Raw genomic sequence first — 13,333 nt, forward strand, 5'->3', positions numbered from 1 at the left:
CATGTTCATTAATTGTTTATGGTTCATTGAACAAGCAGTGTTTAAAACTTCTTATGGCTGCAGTCCCGGTAACGGGACCGATATGACAACAGCTAGTCCATGTGCAGGGCGCCAAATTCAAAAACCAGAAATCTCATAATTAAAATTCCTCAGACATTCATGTGTCATATCATTTTAAAGGTAATCTTGTTGTTAATCCCACCAAAGTGTCCGATTTCAAATAGGCTTTTCAGCGAAAGCACTACAAACGATTGTTAGGTCACCACAAAACCACAATAAGCATAGCCATTTTTCCCAGCTAAATATAGCTTCACAAAAACCAGAATAGAGATAAAATTAATCACTAACCTTCGATTATTTTCATCAGATGACAACCATATGACTTCATGTTAAACAATACATGCATGTTTTGTTTGATTAAATTCATATTTATATCAAAAAATCTGAGTTTACATTGAGGCGACTAGATTCACTAGTTGCAAAAACATCAAGTGACTTTGCATAGCCACATCGTTTCAACAGAAATACTCAGGAAAGTAAATATAGATGATAATACATATATACACATGGAATTATAGATATACCTCTCCTTAATGCAACCGCTGTGTCAGATTTCAAAAAAACTTTACGGAAATATAAACCATGCAATAATCTGAGACGGAGCTCAGGTGATTAGCCAAATTAGCCACCATGTTGGACTCAACAGACACCAGAAAATACATGATAAATGTTTCCTTACCTTTGAGGAATTCATCAGAATGTAGTCCTATGAATCCCAGGTCCACAATAAATGCTTGATTTGTTCGTTCATGTCCGTTATTTATGTCAAATTAGCTACTTTCGAATTGTTTACCAAATACCCTAACCAAAGTCTAAAAGCGCGACCACTATAACGTGACGAAATATCCAAACATTCCGTTACAGTCAGTAGAAACATGGCAAACGATGTACTGAATCAATCTTTAGAATGTAGTTAACATACATCTTGAATAACGTTCCAACCGGAGAACTATAACGACTTCAATTGAGAGATGGAACACAGCTGCCTCTCACGTGAACGCGCGTGTTGAATGCATGGTCACCTCATGGGACCTCATACTAAATTCTGTCTCATTCGACCCCCCTTCACATTAGTCATCAGACTTAGTTCTGTTGATTGCTGACATCTAGTGGAAGCCGTAGGAAGTTAAAACCCATCCACAAGTCTCTGTATTTTGAATAAGCCCTTGGTTGAAAATATGGCACCCCTAGAAAAAATACAAACAGGAAGTGGAACTTCTCAGGTTTTTGCCTGCCATATGAGTTCTGTTAATCTCACATATACACTGCTCAAAAAAATAAAGGGAACACTTAAACAACACAATGTAACTCCAAGTCAGTCACACTTCTGTGAAATCAAACTGTCCACTTAGGAAGCAACACTGATTGACAATACATTTCACATGCTGTTGTGCAAATGGAATAGACAAAAGGTGGAAATTATAGGCAATTAGCAAGACACCCCCAATAAAGGAGTGGTTCTGCAGGTGGTGACCACAGACCACTTCTCAGTTCCTATGCTTCCTGGCTGATGTTTTGGTCACTTTTGAATGCTGGCGGTGCTTTCACTCTAGTGGTAGCATGAGACGGAGTCTACAACCCACACAAGTGGCTCAGGTAGTGCAGCTCATCCATGCACATTTGTTGCCTGCTGGAGGTCATTTTGCAGGGCTCTGGCAGTGCTCCTCCTTGCACAAAGGCGGAGGTAGTGGTCCTGCTGCTGGGTTGTTGCCCTCTTACGGCCTCCTCCACGTTTCCTGATGTACTGGCCTGTCTCCTGGTAGCGCCTCCATGCTCTGGACACTACGCTGACAGACACAGCAAACCTTCTTGCCACAGCTCGCATTGATGTGCCATCCTGGAGTAATTAATGGAACAAATTAACGGAATTAATGGAACAAAAGGACCATTTGTGATGTTTATAGGACATATTGGAGTTCCAACAACAGAAGCTCGTCAATGGTAAGGCATGAATTATATTTTTATTTCTGCGTTTTGTGTCGCGCCTGCAGGGTTGAAGAAAGGAGTAAACACATTTCAGGTGACTATCTAATGAAGCTGGTTGAGAGAATGCCAAGTGTGTGCAAAGCTGTCAAGTCAAAGGGTGGCTACTTTGAAGAATCTCAAGTAGAAAATATTTTAACACTTTTTTGGTTACTACATAATTCCATGTGTTATTTCATAGTTTGTTTTCACTATTATTCTACAATGTAGAAAATAGTAAAAATAAAAACCATGGAATGAGTAGGTGTGTCCAATCTTTTGACTGATGCTGTATACATTTAGACTCCGACATTGCTCGTCCTAATACTTATATTTTAATATATTTAAAAAATCTTAATTCAGTTATTTTACTTTTAGATTTGTGTGTATTGTTAGATATTACTGCGCTGTTGGAGCTAGGAACACAAACATTTCGTAACAACCACAATAACATCTGCTAAGTATGATTTGGGAACTGCATATCCTGAGGCTGCTTGTATTGTAACTGGGGACTTTAATAAAGGTGATTTGAGAATCTCTACCGATATTCTATCAACACATCTCCTGTGCTACACGCTTATCTCAAACTCTTGATCATTGTTACTCTCCCTTCCGGGACAGCTACAAAGCCCTCCCCCGACCTCCCTTCGGCAAATCAGATTACATCTTCATTCTGCTCCTTCACACATATAGGCAGACACTTAAACAGGAAGCACCTGTGGTAAGAACTGTTCAACTTTGGTCCAACCAATTGGAATCTATGCTTCAACATTGTTTTGATTACGCGGACTGAGAAATGTTCCGGGTTGCCTCTGATAATAGTGTAGACGTATACACTGACTGTGACTGGGCTCATCAGGAATTGCTTAGAATATGTTGTTCCCACTGTGACGATTAGAACTTATCCAAACCACAAACTGTGGATAGATGGCAGCATTCGCACAAACCCCTTCAAGAAAAACAACATTGAGCCCCTGATGCAGACCCCCTCTGTTCAGTTTGGTTTGAGCTTTTCAGCCAGTATGATTTCATCACAGCCAGTCTTAATTTAGCCACTCATCAGTTCATTGTCTATCTTTGGCTATAACCAACTCAATGTTGTCTACTGTAAGTTGTAAGAGAAGTTCTATCAGAATCCCATTTAACCTAATTGTGGACGCTTTTTGTTCGGATTAGACTCATCATAACAATAATATAGGCTAGGCCTACTTACTTGGGTCATATTGTCTTTTTTATGTTGTAGGTTTTTGTGTGAGTTAGGACAATACGTAGTTACTCGATTTGAAATGTGCACTTGGGAAAATGTGTTTTGAATGAAATGCCCTTGTGCACACCACCCTCCCTGGCCACTCATCTGGAATGATCTGATGTGCTAATTCTAGGTTGTGAAAGACATGTTTCCCATGTTTGTCGAACACTGTGTTGCCTTGTGTGGAAGCTTTGTCTAATCACAATTCGCCTCCAAAGCAGATTGGCTGACGGAAATGGGGCGGGAGACATGCCATTAATCAAAACCATTGATTCATCTAATGCTATGTCAGAGCTCGTGTAGTGTGCATATTATGACGATGTATCTTAGGCTATACCTTATTCGGTATAGTCATCTTGTTTCACAGGCTGTCAACTTGTTTCATACACTGCTAAGAATGAGGCTTTGCGGTTCTCTATAGAACCTTTATTGAGGGCCATATATGAAAGGACAAGCGAGTCATTGAACCCTTTTTATAGGGAGGCTGAAAACTATTTCACAATTAATATAGTCTTTATGATTGAGTTTTGCATAGCAAGCTCATTGTTTCCCTCCGTAAAATGCTAATTACCCAGTCAATCCTCTTTTCCCTCAACATCTCTGAACATCCACGCTGTGGCTCTCTGTGTATGACGCCACTCGCTCACTTGCTCCTATTTTTAGCATCTTTGGCAGGCAGGAGTCGGGGCTCGCTTTGCCTCGGCCAGCCCTGCTGCTCCCAGCGCTCCAGTATGATGCATCGATTTAACCGCGGCCAAGGCGGAGGGAGAGGGAGGGCTATCACTGCAGGCCTCTTCAGGCGGAGGTTGTCATTAGTTGAAAACCACACACATACATTGATGCTACTGCCTTTTGGCATTTCATTTAATCCATTCCTCTTCATAACTGTCTGAATAAAGCATCAAAATACAGAATACTGCAAATGTGAGTTAGTGACAATGGTGGACACAGTGATTGAACCCCGGTCTCCTGGGTCCTATATGTGTCAAGTCGGGAGTGTTGGGCTACCACTCCACCACAGGCTCTGCACCTGCTACCTCTTACTTTCTGCCTCTCTTACCTCGTTCAGTGCTTGGTTTTCATTGACGGGTCTGGGTCACGCTGTGACAGAATTAACTCTAGCCTAGAGGTTCCTGATGTTACATCTGCCTCTTATGTTATTTTGAGCAGAGATGGGCTCCTAAATTAATTGTGTTGGTAATTGATAGTATGTGAGAGGGTGTAATGTCTCGACCAATTCATTTACAAGTTGGGGCCACCAAAGAGGACAGTTGCTCCATTAAAAGCTTATTTTGACTTGATTTGTGTGTGTATTGACTGCAGCTTAGTCTTTACCCACTCTTAACAAGGGGCATTGAGGCCATAAGGGTCAATTTCATTATGATTCAATTGTATAAAGCACCTTTTACAATGTCATTTCTTTGCTGCAATAAATAGCTTGTGGGATGAAAATTGGACAAAATTATCCCAAAGAGCATACCGCTTCCATTTGGCTTATCTTCCTTCTGATGAGCACATGCCAAGTTTGGTGTGTCCAGTACCAACTCCCAGCTGTCAATATCAGACTTCCAGAACACTGTGTGGGTTTAGTTGTCTCCAAAGATTTACACCATTAATCTGTGGTCCGTGTTAATCTGCCTTCTACTTTGACGTGAATGGAAAGAAACCCCCCATGTCGTCATGAACAGCAATTGAAGCTCTTTCGCTCCAGACAGTGACTTAATCCAGGATCATTAGGACTGTCATTCTCTTTCCTAGGGAGGGGAGTAATATAAGAGAAATGCTACAAAAATAGGCCTAGCTAAATCATGTGAAGTTTTTTTTAAATCAGTCTAGAAGTTGTTTTAAAAGTTAACTACACTTGCGGTTTGGTAATTGATCAGTATTGACTTCGAGCAACTTTTTTTCTTCTTCTATACAGTAAGAACAGACAAAATCGACTGAATGCCTTATGCAGAAAGTCAATAATGAAGATAGCGTTTCAAATTAGACATTCTGTTTTGCGGACTACTGTGGCCTCAGAAGTGGGAGGGGGACCCCTTTCTGAACACTGGCAAACCAGCCAGTAACACGAACACCATCCACTCGCATGATTGCAGAAAACGTGAAAAACAGCTTAGAGACCTATAGAGATCAAAGACTTAAGGGGTAGATTACACCCTTTGATTACTGTTGACAGCACTAACGGCAACAATTCTTGGAACAATTTAATTTCCTTTTTGATATGTTGCTAGTCAATCAGCATGTCCAATACCTGCTCTGAATTCTGTTTAATCTAAAAATATGTGAACTTTGCAGGTTCCAAATCTGTGGCAAAGCACTGGAGATGACGATGGCCGTCATAACCTATCCTTTAGACTTGTCCCAGATCTGTTTTCTCTATTTAGCCAGTTACTATGGTTGTTGTCAAACATGACAACATATTTGGCAACATGACAAGACAATGATCATAGGAGTTGGCAAGACTGCACAAAGCGATCTGCCACCAGGCTACCTCTAGACATCACTGAGGAGAATTGTTATTGTGATGATCATAACTAATGACTGTTATTTACTGTCCTGTCAGTAGAATAAATGGTCTCCCAATACCCATTCAGATAAGGCTTGTGATTGTATTATTTGTTGTGTAGATACAGCAGCACTCTCTTGAAATGCTTTTGGGAAGTTGTGTATCATAGACTCTTTTACCTTTTAACTGAAAAGCTCCGGAACAGATAATCCAAGTTGGAGAGGGTCGTGACATCACATTGCGTTATTCTAGCGGTTGCTAGGAGATTCCTTTTTGTCCATCACAGAAGTCCGCTAGCTTAGCTTACCTGCCTGTTGACAGGCTGACTGTAGCTCGTCGCTAACGCTGCATACATTATAGCATGCACCACCAGCACTGAGAGGAGACAGTAAGAGTTTAAGCCCTCGGTTAACTGACTGGTAATTCCTTGGCTTCAGCTTAATTATTGGCAGTAACGTGTTACAGTAATAACTTTTTGCGCTAACGAATAATATAATGGATTACTGTTCCAATTTGATTAATAATATTACACTTACTGATCAAAGATGGGCTGATGTTACTTCATTACTTTTATTATTCCCGTCCTATTGCTGTTATTGATCCAAATAAATATTTGTGGTGATTATTTGTCCTTCTATTGGCGCAATATCCAAAAAAAACTCCCCACCTCAGATTCTAACTTTTTGTCCTGAGTCTGACATCCTCTCACCAAGTTCTTGTTTACGCACCCACGCACTACGACTAAATGCTTTAGTGAGAGAGATGAAAAATGGCAGAAGTGTCTAGAACATTGAATTTCTCAGCGTGGAAGTACTCACATTACTTTGATTTGGTAGGATGAAAAAATTACAAGAATATAACCGTTTAATCTAAATTGTGCCCAGTCGAGAAACAACTCTCCACTGCCAGAAACACAACTTCCAGTCTCTTGAAGAACATGCAATAGCAACACTCCAAGACAACTTGCAGTGTTGGTGTATAGGCCTACGTAATGTAACGTTGAGTGAGGGCGCGCAACACAAAAGTAATATAACGAGTAGTGTAATTTATACATTTTCCCAGTGAGTAATAAGTAAATTAATGTTGTTACTGTTGAAAGAAGTAGCGCGTAATGTGTAATATATAACTTTTGCTGAGTAACGACCCTGTTTACGGATGTTATGCATCGAAATGTTTGATCAACCTATCTCTCTAGAATGGTAGACTGACATGAAACAACAGATGTATCTGTCTCTGTGTCAGCAGTCTGTTTTCTCAAATCAGCTACGGTGCTGGGCTACATCGTTTGGTTGGTATGAGGTCGAAGGAATTGTCTGTAGAGCTCTGAGACGGGATTGTGTCGAGGCACAGATCTGGGAAAGGGTACCAAAAAATGTCTGCAGCATTGCAGGTCCACAAGAACACAGTGGCCTCCCTCATTCTTAAATGGAAGAAGTTTGGAACCACCAAGATTCTTCCTTGAGCTGGCCACACGGCCAAACTGAGCAATCGGGGGAGAAGGGCAGAGCTCCCACTCTGACAGAGCTCCTCTGTGGAGATGGGAGAACCTTCCAGAAGGACAACCATCTCTGCAGCAATCCACCAATCAGGCCTTTATGGTAGAGTGGCCTAACAGAAGCCACTCCTCGGGAAAAGGCGCATGACAGCCCGCTTGGAGTTTGTCAAAAGGCAACCATGAGAAACAAGATTCTCTGGTCTGATGAAACCAAGATTGAAATCTTTTATTTGAATGTCAAGCGTCATGTCTGGAGGAAACTTGGCACCATCCCTACGGTGAAGCGTGGTGGCAGCATCATGCTGTGGGGATGTTTTTCAGCGGCAGGGACTAGTCAGGATCGAGGCAAAGATTAATGGATTAAGGTACAGAGATCCTTGATGAAAACCTGCTCCAGAGCGCTCAGGACCTCAGACTAGGGTGAAGGTTCACCTTCCAACAGGACAACAACCCTAAGCACACAGCCAAGACAACGCAGGAGTGTTTTTGGGACAAGTCTCTGAATGTCCTTGAGTTACCCAGCCAAAGCCCGGACTTGAACCCAATCGAACATCTCTGGAGAGACCTGAAAATATCTTCGCAGCAACGCTCCCCATTCAACCAGACAGAGCTTGAGACGATCTGCAGAGAAGAATGGGAGAAACTCCCGAAATACAGGTGTGCCAAGCTTGTAGGTTCGTACCCAAGACAACTCTAGACTGACAGCGATTACTAAGGGTCTGAATACTTATGTAAATATGTTTCAGCTTTTTATAAAGTTGCTAAAAATTCTAATTGTGCGTAGATTGATATATACAGTGGGGAGAACAAGTATTTGATACTGCCGATTTTGCTGGTTTTCCTACTTACAAAGCATGTAGAAGTCTGTAATATTTATCATAGGTACACTTCAACTGTGAGACGGGAAAAAAAAAAATCACATTGTATGATTTTTAAGTAAATAATTTGCATTTCATTGCATGACATAAGTATTTGATCACCTACCAACCAGTAAGAATTCCGGCTCTCTCAGATCTGTTAATTTTCTTTAAGAAGCCCTCCTGTTCTCCACTCATTACCTGTATTAACTGCACCTGTTTGAACTCGTTACCTGTATAAAAGACACCTGTCCACACACTCAATCAAACAGACTCCAACCTCTCCACAATGGCCAAGACCAGAGAGCTGTGTAGGACATCAGGGATACAATTGTAGACCTGCACAAGGCTGGGATGGGCTTCAGGACAATAGGCAAGCAGCTTGGTGAGAAGGCAACAACTGTTGGCGCAATTATTAGAAAATGGAAGAAGTTCAAGATGACGGTCAATCATCCTCGGTCTGGGGCTCCATGCAAGATCTCACCTCGTGGGGCATCAATGATCATGAGGAAGGTGAGGGATCAGCCCATTACTACACGGCAGGACCTGGTCAATGGCCTGAAGAGAGCTGGGACCACAGTCTCAAAGAAAACCATTAGTAACACACTACGCCGTCATGGATTAAAATCCTGCAGCGCACGCAAGGTCCACCTGCTAAAGCCAGCGCATGTCCAGGCCCGTCTGAAGTTTGCCAAGGACCATCTGGATGATCCAGAGGAGGAATGGGAGAAGGTCATGTGGTCTGATGAGACAAAAATAGAGCTTTTTGTTCTAAACTCCACTCGCTGTGTTTGGAGGAAGAAGAAGGATGAGTACAACCCCAAGAACACCATGCCAACCATGAAGCATGGAGGTGGAAACATCATTCTTTGGGGATTCTTTTCTGCAAAGGGGACAGGACGACTGCACCGTATTGAGGGGAGGATGGATGGGGCCATGTATCGCGAGATCTTGGCCAACAACCTCCTTCCCTCAGTAAGAGCATTGAAGATGGGTCGTGGCTGGGTCTTCCAGCATGACAACGACCCGAAACACACAGCCAGGGCAACTAAGGAGTGGCTCCGTAAGAAGCATCTCAAGGTCCTGGAGTGGCCTAGCCAGTCTCCAGACCTTAACCCAATAGAATATATTTGGAGGGAGCTGAAAGTCCGTTTTGCCCAGCGACAGCCCCAAAACCTGAAGGATCTGGAGAAGGTCTGTATGGAGGAGTGGGCCAAAATCCCTGCTGCAGTGTATGCAAACCTGGTCAAGAACTACAGGAAACGTATGATCTCTGTAATTGCAAACAAAGGTTTCTGTACCAAATATTAAGTTCTGCTTTTCTGATGTATCAAATACTTATGCCATGCAATAAAATGCAAATTAATTACTTTAAAATCATACAATGTGATTTTCTGGATATTTGTTTTAGATTCCGTCTCTCACAGTTGAAGTGTACCCATGATAAAAATTACAGACCTCTACATGCTTTGTAAGTAGGAAAACCTGCAAAATCGGCAGTGTATCAAATACTTGTTCTCCCCACTGTATATATATCAATATCAAAAAATGTTTATAAATTTTAGAATAAAGCTGTAATTTAACAATGTGTAAAAATTCAAGGGGTCTGAATACTTTCTGAATGCACTGTAAATGTATTTAAACTACAGACTAAACTACTGAACGCAATTTGATATTTTGGACTGTACTAATTTGCAGCTTCTGTTAATCTCACTGTCAAGCCTATACAACATCGGGCTTTGACTACATTGACGTCTTTAAATGCTACGATGTCCACAATGATTGAACATCAGGCTTTGCATTGACCAATATTACTGATCTGCTTCATAAGTTGACCTCACTGGTCGGCCTTATAAGCTCACCTAACTGATCAGCCTCAGGTTGACGATTGCAGTCACATGCTTGCCATCCTCATCTGATACCTACAATGGGCATTTGTTGTATATATTGTCTGACATCCACTTACTCTGCTCTACCCTGCCCCTCCAGAAATACAGGCACCACGATGAGGACACGTCCCCCCAGGAGCAGAACTCCCCCCAGCTCACTGACGAGGTCCCTGGCCCCGAGCTGGTCCAGGTGGCCGAGAAGAACCTTTCCCAGATTGAGAATGTCCACGGCTACGTGGCCCAAGCGCACATCTCACCCATGAAGGTAGGATGGACACCTTCACACGGCGGACACACATACACACACACACTTTCCCACACTTGTTTATTTATTTTGCATTCCTATTCACATTCACAAACAGAATTTCACATACATTAAATGCATTTTCATACAAAGGGAGGATGGGAGAGAATTTTATCATACAGTACGTTCCCCTGTTGCCCATATTGCCCTCATTCGCTTCATTGTGAAACTGTGTACAAGAATCACAATCACACATGGTGCCCTGCAAAAGTATTTAGTCCCTTTGATTTCATCACATTTTGTGTTACGAAGTGGAATTAAAATGTATTTAATTGTCATTTTTTTTCAACAATCTACACAAAATACTGTCAGTGGAAGAAAAATGCTAATATTTTTTAAAGATTAAGACTAATTAAATAACTAAAATAGTCATTGCATAAGTATAGCTCTCTGAGTCAGTACATGTTAGAAACACCTTTTGACATCGATTACAGCTGTGAGTCTTCTTGGGTACGTCAAATGGCACAACACTTCACAACCTGTGTAACGAGGGAGAGCTCGGTTTGGTTTGGAAAGGTTATTGAAAACTTTAGTTACTTTGATCCTGTGATGTGATTGGCATCAGTTGCTGTAACCGCTACTATCTGTACAGTGGTTCCTCTTTTAAAAGTTGCGAGCTTATACCGCGGGACTTAGAAGTACCCCGCGTCATGGCTTCACTGCTCCAGATCACCACAAGCACCACAAGGGGGAGGTAGAGCACTCATTATGCATTTGGGTCCCAAGGTTTTTATATGACCAATCATATAGAGTGGTTCCAATGACGAATTTGTCGCGAGCCACCTCCCTGGTGACTTTCTATAGCTAAGATGGCTGACAAAACATTACGGGGAGGCAAAAATAAGTAGTTATAACATAACAAGTTAAGCAAAAAAATTATAAATTGAGAGGAATATGTTACAAACATTTGTGCATATTTTTTTGTCATAGTTAATTTACAAAAATCGCTTTTTTGCTAATGTTTTTTTCTGTCATCCAATACCAGGTGTATCAAACTCCATTCTGTGAATGATGCTGTGTCTGCATGTATGTATTCAAATTATACACTTCAACAGTGTTTACCACTCCTTCTCCTGGGAAATCAATGATTACACATTGTAACTATGCAATAGACTAGAAAAACATGATTTAGTAATTCATATATACAGAATAAAAAATGTATATCCTGCCAGCACGCCCACAAGTGTGCTGATTGACGCGTGGAAGAGAGCGAGGAATGAGATGGGAGTAACAATCCAGACTATTTGCTCTGAGACCTGCATAATAATTTAATGAAACAAGCAGGGAGCAGGTTTCGAACCCTCACCATTCTATAATACATCAATAAAATCAATTTAGCCTCAAATAAATAATGAAACATGTTCAATTTGGTTTAAATAATGCAAAAACAAAGTGTTGGAGAAGAAAGTAAAAGTGCAATATGTGCCATGTAAGAAAGCTAACGTTTAAGTTCCTTGCTCAGAACATGAGAACATATGAAAGCTGTGGTTCCTTTTAACATGAGTCTTCAATATTCCCAGGTAAGAAGTTTTAGGTTGTAGTTATTATAGGAATTATAGGACTATTTCTCTCCATACGATTTGTATTTCATATACCTTTGACTATTGGATGTTCTTATAGGCACTTTAATATTGCCAGTGTAACAGTATAGCTTCCATCCCTCTCCTCGCTCGAAACAGGAACACATCGACAACAGCCACCCTCGAAGCAGCGTTACCCATGCAGAGCAAGGGGAATAACTACTCCAAGTCTCAGCGCGAGTGGCGTTTGAAACGCTATTAGCGCGCACCCCGCTAACTAGCTAGCCATTTCACATCGATTACACCAGCCTAATCTCGGGAGTTGATAGGCTTGAAGTCATAAACAGCGCAATGCTTGAAGCATTGCGAAGAGCTGCTGGCAAAACACAGGAAAGTTCTGTTTTGAATGAATGCTTACGAGCCTGCTGGTGCCTAACATCGTTCAGTCAGACTGCTCTATCAAATCATAGACTTAATTATAACATAACACACAGAAATACGAGCCTTATGTCATTAATATGGTTGAATCCGGAAACTATCATCTCAAATGTTAATTCTTTCAGTAAAATACAGAACCGTTCCGTATTTTATCAAACGGGTGGCATCCATAAGTCTAAATATTCCTGTTACATTGCACAACCTTCAATGTTATGTCATAATTACGTAAAATTCTGGCAAATTAGTTCGCAACGAGCCAGGCGGCCCAAACTGTTGCATATACCCTGACTCTGCAAGAGAAGTGACACATTTTTCCTAGTTAAAAGAAATTCATGTTAGCAGGCAATATTAACTAAATATGCAGGTTTAAAAATAAATACGTGTGTATTGATTTTAAGGCATTGATGTTTATGGTTAGGTACATGTTGGAGCAACGACGTCCTTTTTCGCGAATACGCACCGCATCGATTATATGCAACGCAGGACACGCTAGATAAACTAGTAATATCTTCAACCATGTGTAGTTAACTAGTGATTGATTGTTTTTTTATAAGATAAGTTTAATGCTAGCTAGCAACTTACCTTGGCTTCTTACTGCATTTGCGTAACAGGCAGGCTCCTTGTGGAGTGCAATGTAAGGCAGGTGGTTAGAGCATTGGACTAGTTAACCGTAAGGTTGCAAGATTGAATCCCCCGAGCTGACAAGGTAAAAATCTGTCGTTCTGCCCCTGAACAAGGCAGTTAACCCACCGTTCCTAGGCCGTCATTGAAAATAAGAATGTGTTCTTAACTGACTTGCCTAGTTAAATAAAGGTGTAAAAAAAAAAAAAATGCTGTCCAAAAATACCGATTTCCGATTGTTATGAAAACTTGAATTCGGCCCCAATTAATCGGCCATTCCGATTAATCGGTCGACCTCTACTATTGACTGTGCCCAAATTTATTAATTGGGGTTGGGGTCGATTGTGGCTAAAAACACTATCGGAATATTTAACATGTGGAAAGGGGAAAAATTATTATTATTAGTTTTTCACAAGTGTAGCAGGATGG

General features: G+C 41.2%; 1 protein-coding gene across 7 annotated transcripts in view; it reads left to right on the top strand.

Moving 5' to 3' along the window:
- The window catches only part of LOC120055693 (disks large homolog 1-like), a 234,941-nt gene that overhangs the window by 41,302 nt on the left and 180,306 nt on the right, over positions 1–13,333 (top strand). For all 7 annotated transcript variants that reach the window (XM_039003593.1, XM_039003595.1, XM_039003592.1 and 4 more), the window contains one exon: positions 10,122–10,286. In XM_039003593.1, the coding sequence (XP_038859521.1) occupies positions 10,122–10,286 (165 nt within the window). The remainder of the gene's footprint in view (positions 1–10,121; positions 10,287–13,333) is intronic.

The sequence above is a fragment of the Salvelinus namaycush genome, chromosome 11, assembly GCF_016432855.1.
Source record: "Salvelinus namaycush isolate Seneca chromosome 11, SaNama_1.0, whole genome shotgun sequence".
Classification (NCBI taxonomy): domain Eukaryota; kingdom Metazoa; phylum Chordata; class Actinopteri; order Salmoniformes; family Salmonidae; genus Salvelinus; species Salvelinus namaycush.